The sequence below is a fragment of the Scophthalmus maximus genome, chromosome 3 (genome assembly GCF_022379125.1).
Source record: "Scophthalmus maximus strain ysfricsl-2021 chromosome 3, ASM2237912v1, whole genome shotgun sequence".
Taxonomy (NCBI): Eukaryota; Metazoa; Chordata; class Actinopteri; order Pleuronectiformes; family Scophthalmidae; genus Scophthalmus; species Scophthalmus maximus.
In genome coordinates this window covers 8,873,950-8,887,500 of record NC_061517.1, presented here as the reverse complement: position 1 = coordinate 8,887,500, position 13,551 = coordinate 8,873,950, and the positions used below count along the sequence as shown (strand labels likewise).

The 13,551-nt window shown below is 41.0% G+C and overlaps 3 protein-coding genes across 5 annotated transcripts in view; 2 read left to right on the top strand and 1 right to left on the bottom strand.

The window, feature by feature from the left end:
- Nucleotides 1-152, bottom strand: part of ognb (osteoglycin, paralog b) — a 5,090-nt gene extending 4,938 nt beyond the window's left edge. The window contains exon 1 of the mRNA XM_035646393.1: nucleotides 134-152. The gene's annotated coding sequence lies outside the window, so the exon portion shown is untranslated. The remainder of the gene's footprint in view (nucleotides 1-133) is intronic.
- Nucleotides 1-3,901, top strand: part of LOC118317574 (14-3-3 protein beta/alpha-1) — a 4,415-nt gene extending 514 nt beyond the window's left edge. The window contains exons 2-6 of the mRNA XM_035646395.2: nucleotides 792-1,093; nucleotides 1,189-1,312; nucleotides 1,514-1,677; nucleotides 1,894-1,989; nucleotides 2,087-3,901. Coding sequence (XP_035502288.1) covers nucleotides 800-1,093; nucleotides 1,189-1,312; nucleotides 1,514-1,677; nucleotides 1,894-1,989; nucleotides 2,087-2,143 — 735 coding nt within the window. The 5' untranslated portion in view covers nucleotides 792-799 and the 3' untranslated portion in view covers nucleotides 2,144-3,901. The remainder of the gene's footprint in view (nucleotides 1-791; nucleotides 1,094-1,188; nucleotides 1,313-1,513; nucleotides 1,678-1,893; nucleotides 1,990-2,086) is intronic.
- A 136-nt stretch (nucleotides 3,902-4,037) lies between these two features.
- LOC118317571 (embryonic polyadenylate-binding protein-like) lies at nucleotides 4,038-13,188 on the top strand. Of its 3 annotated transcripts, none has more exons than XM_035646387.2 (17): nucleotides 4,038-4,192; nucleotides 5,266-5,470; nucleotides 7,031-7,224; nucleotides 7,345-7,460; nucleotides 7,633-7,728; nucleotides 7,996-8,135; nucleotides 8,237-8,331; nucleotides 8,888-9,025; nucleotides 9,685-9,780; nucleotides 9,893-10,153; nucleotides 10,625-10,712; nucleotides 10,794-10,913; nucleotides 11,015-11,151; nucleotides 11,548-11,656; nucleotides 11,758-11,888; nucleotides 11,988-12,063; nucleotides 13,034-13,188. In XM_035646387.2, exons 2-16 carry the CDS (start codon nucleotides 5,278-5,280, stop codon nucleotides 12,048-12,050), a joined length of 1,977 nt encoding a protein of 658 aa, XP_035502280.2. In that variant the 5' UTR covers nucleotides 4,038-4,192; nucleotides 5,266-5,277; the 3' UTR covers nucleotides 12,051-12,063; nucleotides 13,034-13,188. The 3 variants fall into 3 exon arrangements, with proteins under 3 accessions (XP_035502280.2, XP_035502282.2, XP_035502281.2); XM_035646388.2 differs by having other exon boundaries at nucleotides 4,046-4,192; nucleotides 5,324-5,470; XM_035646389.2 differs by lacking the exon at nucleotides 7,633-7,728.
- The last annotated feature ends 363 nt before the right edge of the window (nucleotides 13,189-13,551 follow it).

The window sequence follows — 13,551 nt, the reverse complement described above, 5'->3', positions numbered from 1 at the left end:
ACAATATTTCCACTGCTTCTGAATATTAAAAACGACCAGTGTAGATTTGCCTTACGAGCCCAACCGTGTGTCTCCCCCCCCCCCACGAAAGGCTGCCTTTGCCCTTTTTGCTGGCCTAGCTAACGAGCGTTACCGTTACATAGCGGTAACCGCACATCAGACGACAGAGGCCGGATGACTGTTGGCCCTGAACACGGCGGATAGGCTGCGGCGACGCTGTCCGGCTCCGTTCGCTCGGCTGACATATCGCTCTCAGGACTAAAAACGAATACGTGATGGATCTCATCGGTCGCATTGATCAAAGCGGCGAGCTCATAATGTCGCCCCAGCACCAGGGGAGGGCATTAGGGTCTGACCGATGGAGACACAGCCCCGAAAGAGCCACGACTCAATGTTCCACGGCAGCAGATGTAAACACTGTTCGGTGAATTGAAGTGGATTTTTTTTTGGTCGCAGAAAGTCCCGTCTCTCAACAGGAGACGGGGTCGGAGAGCCGCATCGAGCTAGCAAGCTAACCTTAGCATGCGATGTGTATGGTTGACCCCCTTTCCAATGGGCCCAGTTCGCCAATGCCTTTGACTTACCAGTGAATCCTGAGGTTTCCCGGCTGTAAAGTCCTGGTTTGCAAAAAAAGGCACAAATTAACAATCACTTCACATCACAGCTCTGACCACACCTAAATGTCCATCATATGCATGCTGTAAAAGACCACTGTGGAACATAACTCCCGTGTTCCTTTTGAGGAAGTCCACGTATCAATTTTCTAACACTGTATTTTTTCTCGTCTTCAGTTCAGAAAATGGACAAGAGTGACCTGGTACAGAAGGCCAAGCTCGCCGAGCAGGCTGAGCGCTACGATGACATGGCCACGGCCATGAAGTCGGTGACGGAGCAAGGCGGGGATCTGTCAAACGAGGATCGCAACCTGCTCTCTGTCGCCTACAAGAACGTGGTGGGAGCACGCCGCTCATCCTGGCGCGTCATCTCCAGCATCGAGCAGAAGTCTGAGGGCAATGACAAGAAGCAGCAGATGGCACGTGAATACCGGGAGAAGATTGAAACGGAGCTGCAGGAAATCTGCCATGATGTGCTCGTAAGGTTTTTTAAATTCCCTTGGTGCTTAGAAACATTCTAACTCTTTTTTTTACGTGATTATCACAAAACTGAAAACGTTTGTTTTGTTTTCAGGGGCTACTGGACAACTTTCTTATTGCCAACGCACTTGCTCCTGAAAGCAAGGTGTTCTACCTGAAAATGAAAGGCGACTATTATAGATACCTTTCTGAGGTTGCATCTGGTGATGCCAAGAAGGGTAAGTGAGGACATGATTTACATCAGTGGTTTGTGCTCCAATACAGTGTATAATTCTTTAGTAACAATGCATTACATGATTACTTGTGTGTGAAATTGCTGTCATTTTTCTTTGCATCTTCTTTGTCGTCGTTGCGTTTGTGTGTTCATTCTGTCCAATTAATACGCATTACTTGCACATTAATCGTTTTTCTGCCTAAAGATACCGTGGATAATTCCCAGAAGGCCTACCAGCAAGCTTTTGAAATTAGCAAGGGGGATATGCAGCCAACACACCCTATTAGGCTCGGTCTGGCCCTCAACTTCTCAGTCTTCTACTATGAAATCCTCAACAACCCGGACAGGGCCTGCAGCTTGGCTAAGACGGTATGAAATGAAGCCTTAAATGCACAGATTTGAAAGGTTTTAATGGTTAAATCATGATGGTAAAGATATGACGCATCACAAATCGGCAGAAACATTTTACTCTTGTTTGTGTTAGTTTTCAGTACCATGTGATTCCAAGAAAATTCTCAGTTATGTTTAGTCACTGCCAAATTGAATATACTGCTTGATTATACAAGTTTAATCTCTGAATTCAAGGCATTTGATGAAGCCATCGCTGAACTTGACACTTTGAACGAGGATTCCTACAAAGACAGCACCCTGATCATGCAACTACTAAGGGACAACCTGACTGTGAGTTTTTAAACTGCACGCTGTTTTGTAACCCCTTGATCCTGATTATATTCATTCAGTGGTAATAATCACACTGTTGTCTTTTATCTGTTCCCAGCTGTGGACATCAGAAAACCAGGCAGATGAGGGAGAGACTGGAGATGGGGAAAACTAATGGAATTGCACTGTTAATCCACCTACACTCTTATCTTAAACACAGACAGCTTATATACATCCCCCTCCACTCCATCAGCCCCTCCCACTTCTGTATGACAAGCAGCCTGAATTGCTCCCGACCAACTAGTTTACCCCTCTCAGTTCACTGTGAGGTTGTTTTCAGTTGTTAGCAGATTCAGTCACTTTTGTGGAAACATGTTGTGTTGATCAGTGAGTCCATGTTGCTGTTGTTTTTGTTGGCTTCGTGTGTCAGTCTGTATGTAGTGAGTGAGCAAGTGTGAAAGGATGTGAATGAATGTGTGTACGATCTGGGGGGGGGGGAGGGGGGTGTCGTGAATTCTAATCGTCCTTCCAAATTCCTTTGTCCCGGCTAGTTTGTTGTGCATTTCTCATCCCTTTTTTTTTTTTTGTAACTCTTATTATTTGTGACTCCTCATGATATTTACAGGTTTTATTGCATGGTAATTGAACTGACAGTTGATTTCCACCAAACACTGTGATGGTAGACGTTCCATTTGCTTCACAACCCCAAAAACAGTTTTGCGTTTTGCATTTCAAAACACTCTTACAATCCTGTATTCAACTAACTGCAATTCTGCTGTGGGCTCATACAGAAAGGAGGCAGGCTGTATTGTGACACTGACCTCTTGGTTTAATGCTTCTTGATCATGTTCACAAATCCACAGTTTTTAAGTTCTAAGGGCCCTTAAATTGTCATGCTAGATTTGTTCAGACGTAAGACATTCCACGTTATTAGGCTTTTGGAAAGGCAGTGCTCCTATTATGTTTTTTATTGGTTTTTTTTTTAAACTAAGTATGGATTGTCATTGTAGTTTCACTGTTCAGGTGCTGCTTGATCTCGGTTCAATGAAAGTTGTATGTGCGTAAATGTGGTTCCATGTGTTTTGCAAGATTGACTATCATCTGTATGTAAAACCTAAAGTAACCTTTTTATTGATGTTAATTGAAAATGTCTTACCACACTGTATCAACCCTGCTTGCAAAAAATTCCTCTTAAAGCGGTTGTTTTATCCCAAAAAAAAGAAGAAAAAAATGGTTGTGCCTGGCTTTCTCTTGCAGCCTCTATTTTCAGTAGGTGGCAGCATCTGCTTGTTGTTTTTTTTCTTTTTAGAAATCTCAAAGAAAACAAGTTAGACTAAAGTTAAAACAGGTAAATGTCAATCTCATTTTTTTAACCCCGGTGCATCGCTCCACTGTTAAAAGGTAGTAAGGTGTGAACGACCACCTCAAAAATCAGGTTTTGAAGTTGAAATTTGTAAAGAAGCTCAGTGTCACAATACCATCTATCACCACTACATTCCACCGATTGTAGTTGAAGACACCATTCCACATTATAGCTGACAGTCTCTTTACTCTGACAATGCTCCGATGAATTGAAATAATTTTCTGTTGAGAAAAAAAGTCAGTTTATTATTATGCTTGACAAAAATGCAGTTAGTGAATGTGGAACGAAGCCTGTCTGTATATCAGGTATCTACTTGCTTTGTTTTTACTGACGAGTCTTATGGGTAAAAATTTGCTTCTGTAACAGTCTATTGCCCAGTGCACACACGTGGTTGTGAAAATTTAGATTTAGTTCTGAAAAAGCAACGATGAAATGGAGATAAACAATGGTTGGTGTAATTCTAGCTTTGTGTTTATGTATCTTTAAAAAACATTCTAGTTTCACTATAAATGTAAGAAATAGGAAAGTGTCAAAAGAACATTCAGTGAAATAAAGTTTCGTTTAAGATAACAGGTAAATTACGTCTGCAGTTTTTGTTTAGAAGGGATATTTTTATATGAACAAAAGGGCGAAATATATCATCAGCGCTTGATATGCGAGAACTACTTTTCGCCGCGGAGTGTCACACAAACGAACCCCCGCCCTCTCGCGGCTTAATTGACGTAGCGGCGCACGGAGGAGCGCGACAGGTGTTCCACGGCCGTAATTAAACGAAAACAACGCGCGGCCCATGTGGAAAGTGAACCGCTGCACCGAGAGTCGAACAGCGAGAGTCCTCGACGCCTCGGCTACTTGAAAGCTGTAAGTAAAGAAATTAAAATCCCATTTTAGATCGACACTTTTTCCGGGTTTGTGTCAAAGAAACAAAGCGAGAAAGAAAGAGGGACGTGATTTGAACCAACTTTAGCTCCCACCAGTTGTTGTCGGCTACGAGCTAATTCGGAGCCTTTGAGCTAACGTGTTCCCGCGTGATAAGTTTAATAAAATTATACAAAGGGGATGAAACTTTGGTAAATGTTGGATAAAACAACACAAAAAATTAACAAATCACGCGAGACGTTTGTGTTGCGTCTGTGTTCAGCCAATCGAGACGTGACAGTTTTTTTTTGCACGTGCATGTTTTTATAGTCATGACATTTCTTTCACAGATCTGACAGAGGGTTCGACAACGATGTGAAAACATCATGAAAAAAAATCTATATGTGATTAAAATTAACTTTTTAAAATGTTAATATCCATCGGTACCACACATGCATTCATAGAAGAGCAAAGAAACCAGAAAATATTAATTTGTAATATTGTTTTAAATATTAGTTTAATCTGTTTGAAAGATTTGCTGATTTTAACTGTATATACATTTTGGAGGATGTACTTTGTGGTGCTGTTAATCTGACTTGAGATATATATATATATATATATATATATATATATATATATATATATGAGGTGATCAAAATATTTGTGAATATTGTCAATATTTGTGACTTGTTCATAGTGTCCAGATACATTTTTTATGATAGCCCAAAATTCTCTTCAACTGTATGCATCTCTTGGTTTTCTTAATATTCTTTGAAACCTTACAAAAAAATTTTGGATTTGGATTTTGGGACAGATATTTTAAGTCAACTGTGACCCCTGGGAGACTATTTGTATTAGTTGACATTTAATATACCGAATAATGGATTGATGGAAATAAATAATTGGCACATAAATCGATAATGAAAATAGTTGTCAGTTGCAGCCCTTTACTTAAGCGCATTTCTAATTTTACTATTGACAATTCAACATTTTTTTAATCAACAACAGCAACAAATCAGACAAATACAAAATCACAATGTGATGCTCATAACTGTTTATCCCATTTATTGCACTAGCTGTTACCCAAGATGAACAGCAGTGGACCAGCATATCCCCTCGCCTCTTTGTACGTAGGGGACCTGCACCCTGATGTTACAGAGGCCATGCTCTACCAGAAGTTTTCTCCTGCTGGACCCATCATGTCAATCCGTGTGTGCAGAGACATCATCACCCGCAGGTCTCTGGGATACGCCTATATAAACTTCCAGCAACCAGCAGATGGTAAAGTAGCCATTTTAAGCCAAATCCACTTATATAAGAACTTATCACTGGAATGAGTGAACTTAACAGTTACTAATATGCTCACTGAACACTGGTCATTTTGTGTTTCTATGTGATGTTATTTTCACTCACCAAGCACTCAATAAGGAAGATGTCACTAATACAGAGAAGAGCCTCGCTTTGCTCTCAAAAATTCCCAGTTCTTCACGGCATGAATTCCACAAGATGCTGAAGGCATTCTTTTGAGATCCTGGTCCATGTTGACATAATTGCATCACAAAAATTCTGCGTATGTATCCGCTGCACATTCATGCTAATTTCCAAAGATTTTCTATTGGATTCAACTGGTGGTGACTGGGGAGGCCATTGAAGTACATGTTTGTGACGTTTGCTTCATCACATATCGATATTCATCAGAGCAGGCTACATTTTTCTAATTTTCAACTGTCCATTTTTTTGTGAGCCTGTGCCCACTGCAGCTTCAGATATCCGATGCGGTTTTCTGCTGCCCATCCACCTAAAGGTTCGACGTGTTGTGGTTTCCGAGATGCTTTTTTCACAGTTGTAAAGAGTGGCTCACTGAGATGCCTAGATTTATTGTCAAATCCAACCAGTCTGGCCATTCACCTCTGACTTCATCAACAAGAGACTTTCCCATCCATAGAAGTGGTGCTCACTGGATTTTTATTTTTTATGTGCATGCAGACAGTTGAAGTTGCACCTGCTTTTTTTTCTGCAACTTTTCTTTCAGCTTTGTTAAATTCTTTTAATAGCTAAGCTCTCTATACACATGCTAGCAGTGGTAGTTCAGTTTTTTTTTATACTATCATTCACACTACACTACTGCTGCAATGTTTACACAAAGCAGCAGCTCAATGATCTGAGGGAGGAGGGAAGAAGGCTCGGTCCAGACGATAGAGACTGATGGACAAGAGCGTATCTCCCTTCTGTCATCATGGCTAATGTGACAACATGGAAGGAGCTTGTGACCGTAGTGGGGAATCGGACACTGTGAGTGTAGTGGTGATTCACAGGAAGATACTTCAGCTCTAATCCCGCCCCACCATCGAGGGCTTTCAGATACGTTGAATGTATAGGATGGAGCGTGTCTGTAGCCAAGACATTGAACTGTTAGCTGTGTGGCTACACCATGCTACATATCCACATCATCTTACTGGTTGTTTACATGTCCTGGCTGTTAATCCAGCTGCCACGTGACGTTATTCAATTGGTTACTACAAGAATCCAGACTCTGCAAACATAAAGTAATGAATGGAAAAATTAATTACGGAAACTATTCCAGGTTTAGACTTTCTTGCTGCTCACTCCAAGTATGTGGTGCATAAGAGTAAAACGCAGATTTAGTCTGCTCAGACCTCCAACAATTATCTTTGAATTATAGAAGTAAGTATTTCCATTCTTTGCAATGTAAGAAGCAACATGTAATATGCCATGAAAAAGATTGCTTTCGTTGCCGGTCATTACATTGGTCTTTTTGTATTTTTCCCTCATTTATAGGAGTTCTTAAGATGTTTTTTTTTTTTTCACATTTTGTTTCAGCGGAGTGTGCCCTGGATACAATGAACTATGATGTTCTCAAGGGTCGACCAATCCGAATAATGTGGTCTCAGCGTGACCCGGGACTCAGGAAGTCCGGCGTGGGTAACATCTTTATCAAGAACATGGATGAGTCCATTGACAACAAGGCTCTGTATGATACCTTCTCAGCCTTCGGCAACATTTTGTCCTGCAAGGTAAGTGGCCTGGGTCGTGAACTTGTGTTATGTTGTGAGAATAAACCTAGTATATCAGATAGGGCTGGGCAGTATGGGTTTAGTCTTTGGCAATCTGTATATATATGTTTTTCTTTGTAGGTTGTTTGTGATGAAAAGGGATCCAAAGGCTATGGCTTTGTTCACTTTGAGACTCATGAGGCTGCAAACCGGGCCATTGACACCATGAACGGGATGCTGCTGAATGATCGCAAAGTGTGAGTGAACTCAATAATTTGAGTTGACCTCTTCTTTTTTTATGGCTCATATGCCATCTAAAGAAATAAGTTGAGGCGAAGAGTAGTAGAATAGTAGAATGTGTGTAAATTGTATGAACTATGACTTTCCCTGTGTGTGTGTGTGTGTGTGTGTGTGTGTGTGTTTGCTCAGTCAAAAGAAAGGTATGCATTCGTTGGAAGCTGGCATTGTCAATCCAAAGGTCCATTTCCTGGGGGAATTGTGTCAGTTGACTAGGCCAGTGAATAGGTAGGATCTGTGTCGAGGCATCGCACGAAGCAACAATATAGATACAGATTTGTTTCTATTTCATTCATGATGGAAAGAGAAACAACCCTTTGTTCTTAACTGTTGTGGCATAATATTTATTGTGACAAACATCTTAGTTGTGTTGTCTGTTGATGACTGTCCAGTGCGATTTTGATGCTGTGTGTTGAAGCCAAAGACACCTTTCCAGACTGTAAACAACTGAGTTTTTAATTATACCATGGTTCATGGGTTTGATTCTGTCTGCAGCTTTGTTGGCCACTTTAAGTCTCGTAAGGAAAGAGAGGTGGAGTTTGGCACCAAAGCTATGAAGTTCACCAACGTCTACATCAAAAACTTTGGTGAAGACTACGGCGACGAGAAACTCAAGGGAGTCTTCTCTGCATTTGGTAAAGTAACCCCATATTTGTTGTTCCTACTTGGTCAGTGCTGTTATCTTGATAAACTAATGTGTGGTAAAGTAGTGAACTTCCATACACTTCACTCTCAGGCAGGACTCTGAGCGTGCGGGTGATGAAGGACGAGAGGGGCCGTTCACGAGGATTTGGCTTTGTGAACTACGCGAACCACGAGGATGCTCAGACGGTAGTGTCAACCAATGCTACTGTACCATCACTGAGAACCAACAATGAACAGTTGAATAATAATGAAACAAAAATCAATTGATGCAGCAGAAGATCTCAGAATCGCTCTTCTAACCACACACTCCTAGATATATTTATATATTTTCAAATTTATGGTCAAAAGCCTCAATCTATCAGATTTCCTGCAGCATCATTAGGTAATTATCAGCTTTTATTTTTAAACCCAATACTTATATATATGCAGCCGGACTCCCCGATACTCTCCTAAACTTGACTCTATTAAATGAATGGACTTTCCTTCAATATGCTTCATTTTGTTGCCCTTTACTCGTAATTTGATTTCTTTTTTCTCCCCTCTCCATTGGTTTATTCTGCTCACATTTGTGTTATTGACAGTCCTGACTTAACTCCTGACTGTTGGTGCTGGGCAGGTGGGATACACTAAGGTTGGCGAGGATTCACCTACTGCAGTTTTAAGTTCCTGTTCCAACGTGTTATCTATTTAAAATTGCAGGAAAGGTAAATGTAATATATTGATGCTGCCCTTGTTTTCACAGGCAGTTGATGAAATGAATGGAAAGGAGCTCAATGGGAAAGTCCTGTATGTAGGACGAGCTCAGAAGCGACTGGAACGCCAGGGAGAGCTCAAACGCAAGTTTGACCAGATCAAGCAGGACCGCATCCAGCGCTACCAGGTACGGCTGGAACGTAAGCATGTGGGCAGTGTCATTTAAAGACTCATTTATGGCTTTCATTATTCCGTTGTCTTACATTTTCCTCTTCAGAGTTGGAATGTTTCTTTTTATTTGAACAAAGGACGTTCAGCTGACTACACATATAGTCTTTTCTTCAGCAACACCCTGTTTAGTTACACTGGGAAAAAGTTTTAAAACAACAAAAATGAAAAATTACTATGATGGCATTTTTACAAAGAAAGGCTTCATAGTAAGAATAATACAAGTGGTAGCTATGTCCGTCAAAAAACACTAACTGACCTCATCATATAAAATATTGTTATCCCAAAAAGAATAGAGGAAAGACAACCAGCAAGAAGCATATTGAAACTGTTGTCTTATCATTTAATATGTAGATACAGATAAATCCCAGTCAGTTCTCCACAAAACATTTTATGTAACACTTGGATGTAAAATAGTAGCTTAAGTTATTCCATAAAAATTGACCACAGTTCTTAGTTGACAAGAAACATCTTCTTGTGGATGACTGTATGCCATGCTGCAAAATAGAAATCATCAATTGAAAAGTTTGGATTTGATGCTCTACACTTTTTTTGTTTTTTTGATCAGCTTGACAAACCAAATGATGTTGAAGAATAAACTTGTCACAAATTTTCCAGGGAGTGAATCTGTATGTGAAGAACCTGGATGATAGCATAGATGATGAGAGACTCCGGAAGGAGTTCGCCCCTTATGGCACCATCACCAGTGCCAAGGTATTTTGTGTGTGTTAGTGGTTCAACACGCACAACTTTGAGCTCAAACTTGATCCTGGTTGATTCTTTAGTGTGAGCATCTGAAACATCTATTAACACTTGTTTCTCGTAGGTGATGACAGACGGCTCACAGAGCAAGGGCTTTGGGTTTGTCTGTTTCTCTTCACCCGAGGAAGCGACAAAAGCAGTGACAGAAATGAACGGGAGGATTGTTGCAACCAAGCCGCTCTACGTGGCTCTGGCTCAGCGCAGGGAGGAGCGTAAAGCCATCCTCACCAACAAGTACATGCAGAGACTCGCCAGCCTGAGGACCATGTCAAGTCCCATCATCGACTCGTACCATCAGACCGGATACTACATGACTGTACCACAGGTACGTGCACAGTGACGGAGGGGTGGCAACGTTATGTCTGATCAACGAAATCCCGGCTTACTGATCTGCAAAGCAAAATGGATACATTATATTTCATTGCAATGCTAACTGCAATATTGCGATTTACATTTTTGCCTTAGCTACTAAGTTAAATTGATGATATCGCTCTATTTTATGGGTTTATCACGTTCCATTTCATTTCCAAATCGTCTCCTTAGATGTCTTCTGCAAATGGCCACAAAATTTGGTCCCGTTTATGGATCAAATAGAAAGTGTTCTTTTGGTGCACTGTCATTTCTAAAAGCTAAGCTAACCCTGGGACTCGTATTCAGAGGATGTGAGCTGTACATGCAAAATGTCTACAAACTAACAATCTATTTCCCTTCAGCCTCTCTTCTTTTTCACTTGTATGATTCGGACATTGACCTGCAAATTGAATCCATGCGTTTTAAATCAAAACTTTTCTTGTAGCCTCCTACCCGCTCTTTCTACAACCACAATGTTGTCAGCAACATGAGGCCAGTGCCTCGCTGGACAGGACAACCACCAAGACCACAAGGTGAAGGGACCATTTGTGTTAGGTTCACACAGATACATGTTTACATGCTCTATACATAAACGTATGTGTCTGTGTCTTTAGGCCCCTACTCGACCCAGTTTGTTGGTAATTCTGTTCCCCGACATGGATCGGCGACCATTGCTACAGTCAGACAGGCCTCCACCCAGGCTCCACGTGTTGTCAGTTCTTCACAGAAGACAAGTGCGTACCTGGATTAAAAAAACAACAGAATTGCTCAATTCCTCTAAAATCTGCTATTTATGATAGTGGTAGTTTGTGATGCGTATAATATCTTTGTTAAGATAACATTGGGACCCAGACTGGAGGAGGACGTACGGACGCACCTGGTGTGATCAGGAGCAACCAGTACAAGTACTCACCTGCAGTGAGGAACCCTCAACAGATCATTACTATACCTGCACCCATGGCAAGACTGCAGGTACTCTGTACTGTTCTCTAATATTAATACTAAGAAAATGTAGAATGTTTAGTCTAGTTGGTTGCCCTTTGTCCCAAATTTACTGAGCAGTTTCTATGGAGACACTAAATGCATCACTGACTGGGCTAGGGAGGTGTTTGGGATGCGATGGCACTGACCACTTGATGTGTAACTAGGTAGATATATATATCTATATAGATAGATAGAGATCTATAGATATATCTATAGATCTATATCTATATCTATCTATCTTAACACATCCACGGTCTCCTTATTCCGGGTTCAGCAATTTTCCATTTCACTTAAGACCAAAAATACTTTGAAACCCATAAAGCTGTGAATGTTTACTGCAGTCAGGTTGTGATTATTATTATTGGTGTTTCTTGATGTCTCCAGGTTGTTCCTGCCCCAGTGATGGAGCCACCGGTGCACGTTCCATGCCAAGAGCCGCTCACAGCCTCCATGCTGGCTTCAGCTCCTCTCATGGATCAGAAACAGCTCCTTGGTGTGGCATCATTCAATTATGCCTGTTTTGAACATTTAACATGTAGATTGAAGTGAGTTTTGTATTGGTCGCTGCTCCTCTCTCTTGGCTGTGACACACAGGTGAGCGACTGTACCCACTGATCCATGCCCTGCACTCAAACCTGGCTGGAAAAATCACTGGGATGCTGCTGGAGATTGACAACTCAGAGCTGCTGCACATGCTGGAGTCGCCCGAGTCTCTGCACTCCAAGGTAGGAAGGCAAAAGGATGAGTGTGATGTGGTGGAGGACCTGTGGTTGGTCCTGAACCGTATCTCCATCATCCTCCTCCTCTCTCCATCTTTTTGGCAGGTGGATGAGGCAATTGCGGTGCTACAGGCTCACCAGGTGAAGGAATGCTCTACTAAGAAATGAAAAGCCCTTTCAGGTCAGCAACGGGATGGGTCATTAGCACACATGCATTGCTATGTAATACACTACGTTTGTTAATGTTCAAGGTTTTACTACCCCTGAGCGCTTGAAATGCTATCATGTGCCCAAACGTTTTGATTACTTACACGTGAAGTAAGTCTATATACACAGCCAGCCTTTTAACCTGAAGCACTGTGCTCAAACCAGCCAAGTTGACTTATATTCTGACCTTTTATTGTAAATGCATTGAAACGACGCTGAGCTAGCAAACTCTGATGGTGATGTTTAGTCTGGCAGAAGGGATGAGAGCATTAAAGTAAAGTACGCTCGTAAGGGGTGAGGTCTGCACGCTTGTCATGTGAACGCACACAGCGAAAGTGGCATCCACTGAGTTTATGCTGAATACCTCCTGGTGCTATGGTCAATGTGTTTGAGAGAGACAGCAGGGCAAAGAGTACTGCACACAGCTCTACGATGAAACTGAAGTCTTTGTTGTTGTATGACACTTATATAATAAGGGCTAATATAGTGAACAACGTGCATGTGTTGCCCCGTCAATGCTTTTAATTGTTTATATCTAACATTTGATGCGCAAGAAACCGAAGGCAAAAACTGGCTTTTCTGTGGCTGTTTTTATTTTATGAGAATTAGTTGCAAGGCAACAAAGTATTTTATGGAACTGTACATGTATTTTCATCTTGTTTACTGGTTTTCACTATAATGGGTCTTCCTTTATGCCAGTCTACACATCACCATCAGTGAATCCTGAGTTTTGTCTGTACTATTAATTTTGTGTAACATGCATTATTAATTTAAGACAATGTTCCTTAAAGAACAGTGGAATGCATTTCAATGGTAACCCTCTCAAACACTGGCTAGTTATTCATCTGTTCAGGATTTTATAGTTCAGAGTTTCATACAAAATGTGCTGAGTTGCAGACATTAGATGTTGCCTGAAAAGACATTAACCAAGTAATTTTTTCCAGATGTCAACGACTTTCTGTGGAGGAAAATAATCTGACTAAAATTGTGAAAAGAAGAAAAAAATGATTAAATTGATGCTAAAGAGATTTGTGAAGTTAAACCAATTTTGTTGCCGTAACTTTTGTTAGAAGATAAAGTTCACAGTATATGCATTAAACCTGTCTCTTGTCATTTGTGAAATCTACTTCATTATATACCGTCAATTCTAAGGTCCCCCAGAGACGCTGGATGAGGGCTGGTTAATCACATGAAAATATGCCAAGTCATTCAAAACAGGAAAAAAATAGCCTTTAACATTTACCAGCCATAAATGTCGTGTCCATTTAAATTTTTTGATGGGCTCATGACCTTCCCCCAACATAGTTGAATGAGGTCCACCTACACAGTGATTGAGACCATGAAATGTCTACTGACAAATCAAGATGGCATTTTCTCAGACTTCTATAGAAGGACAACAGGTTTCAGGGACTTCACTTTCAAAGTTAGTTTAAGGGCTGTGTCGCACTGTTTAAGTGATCAA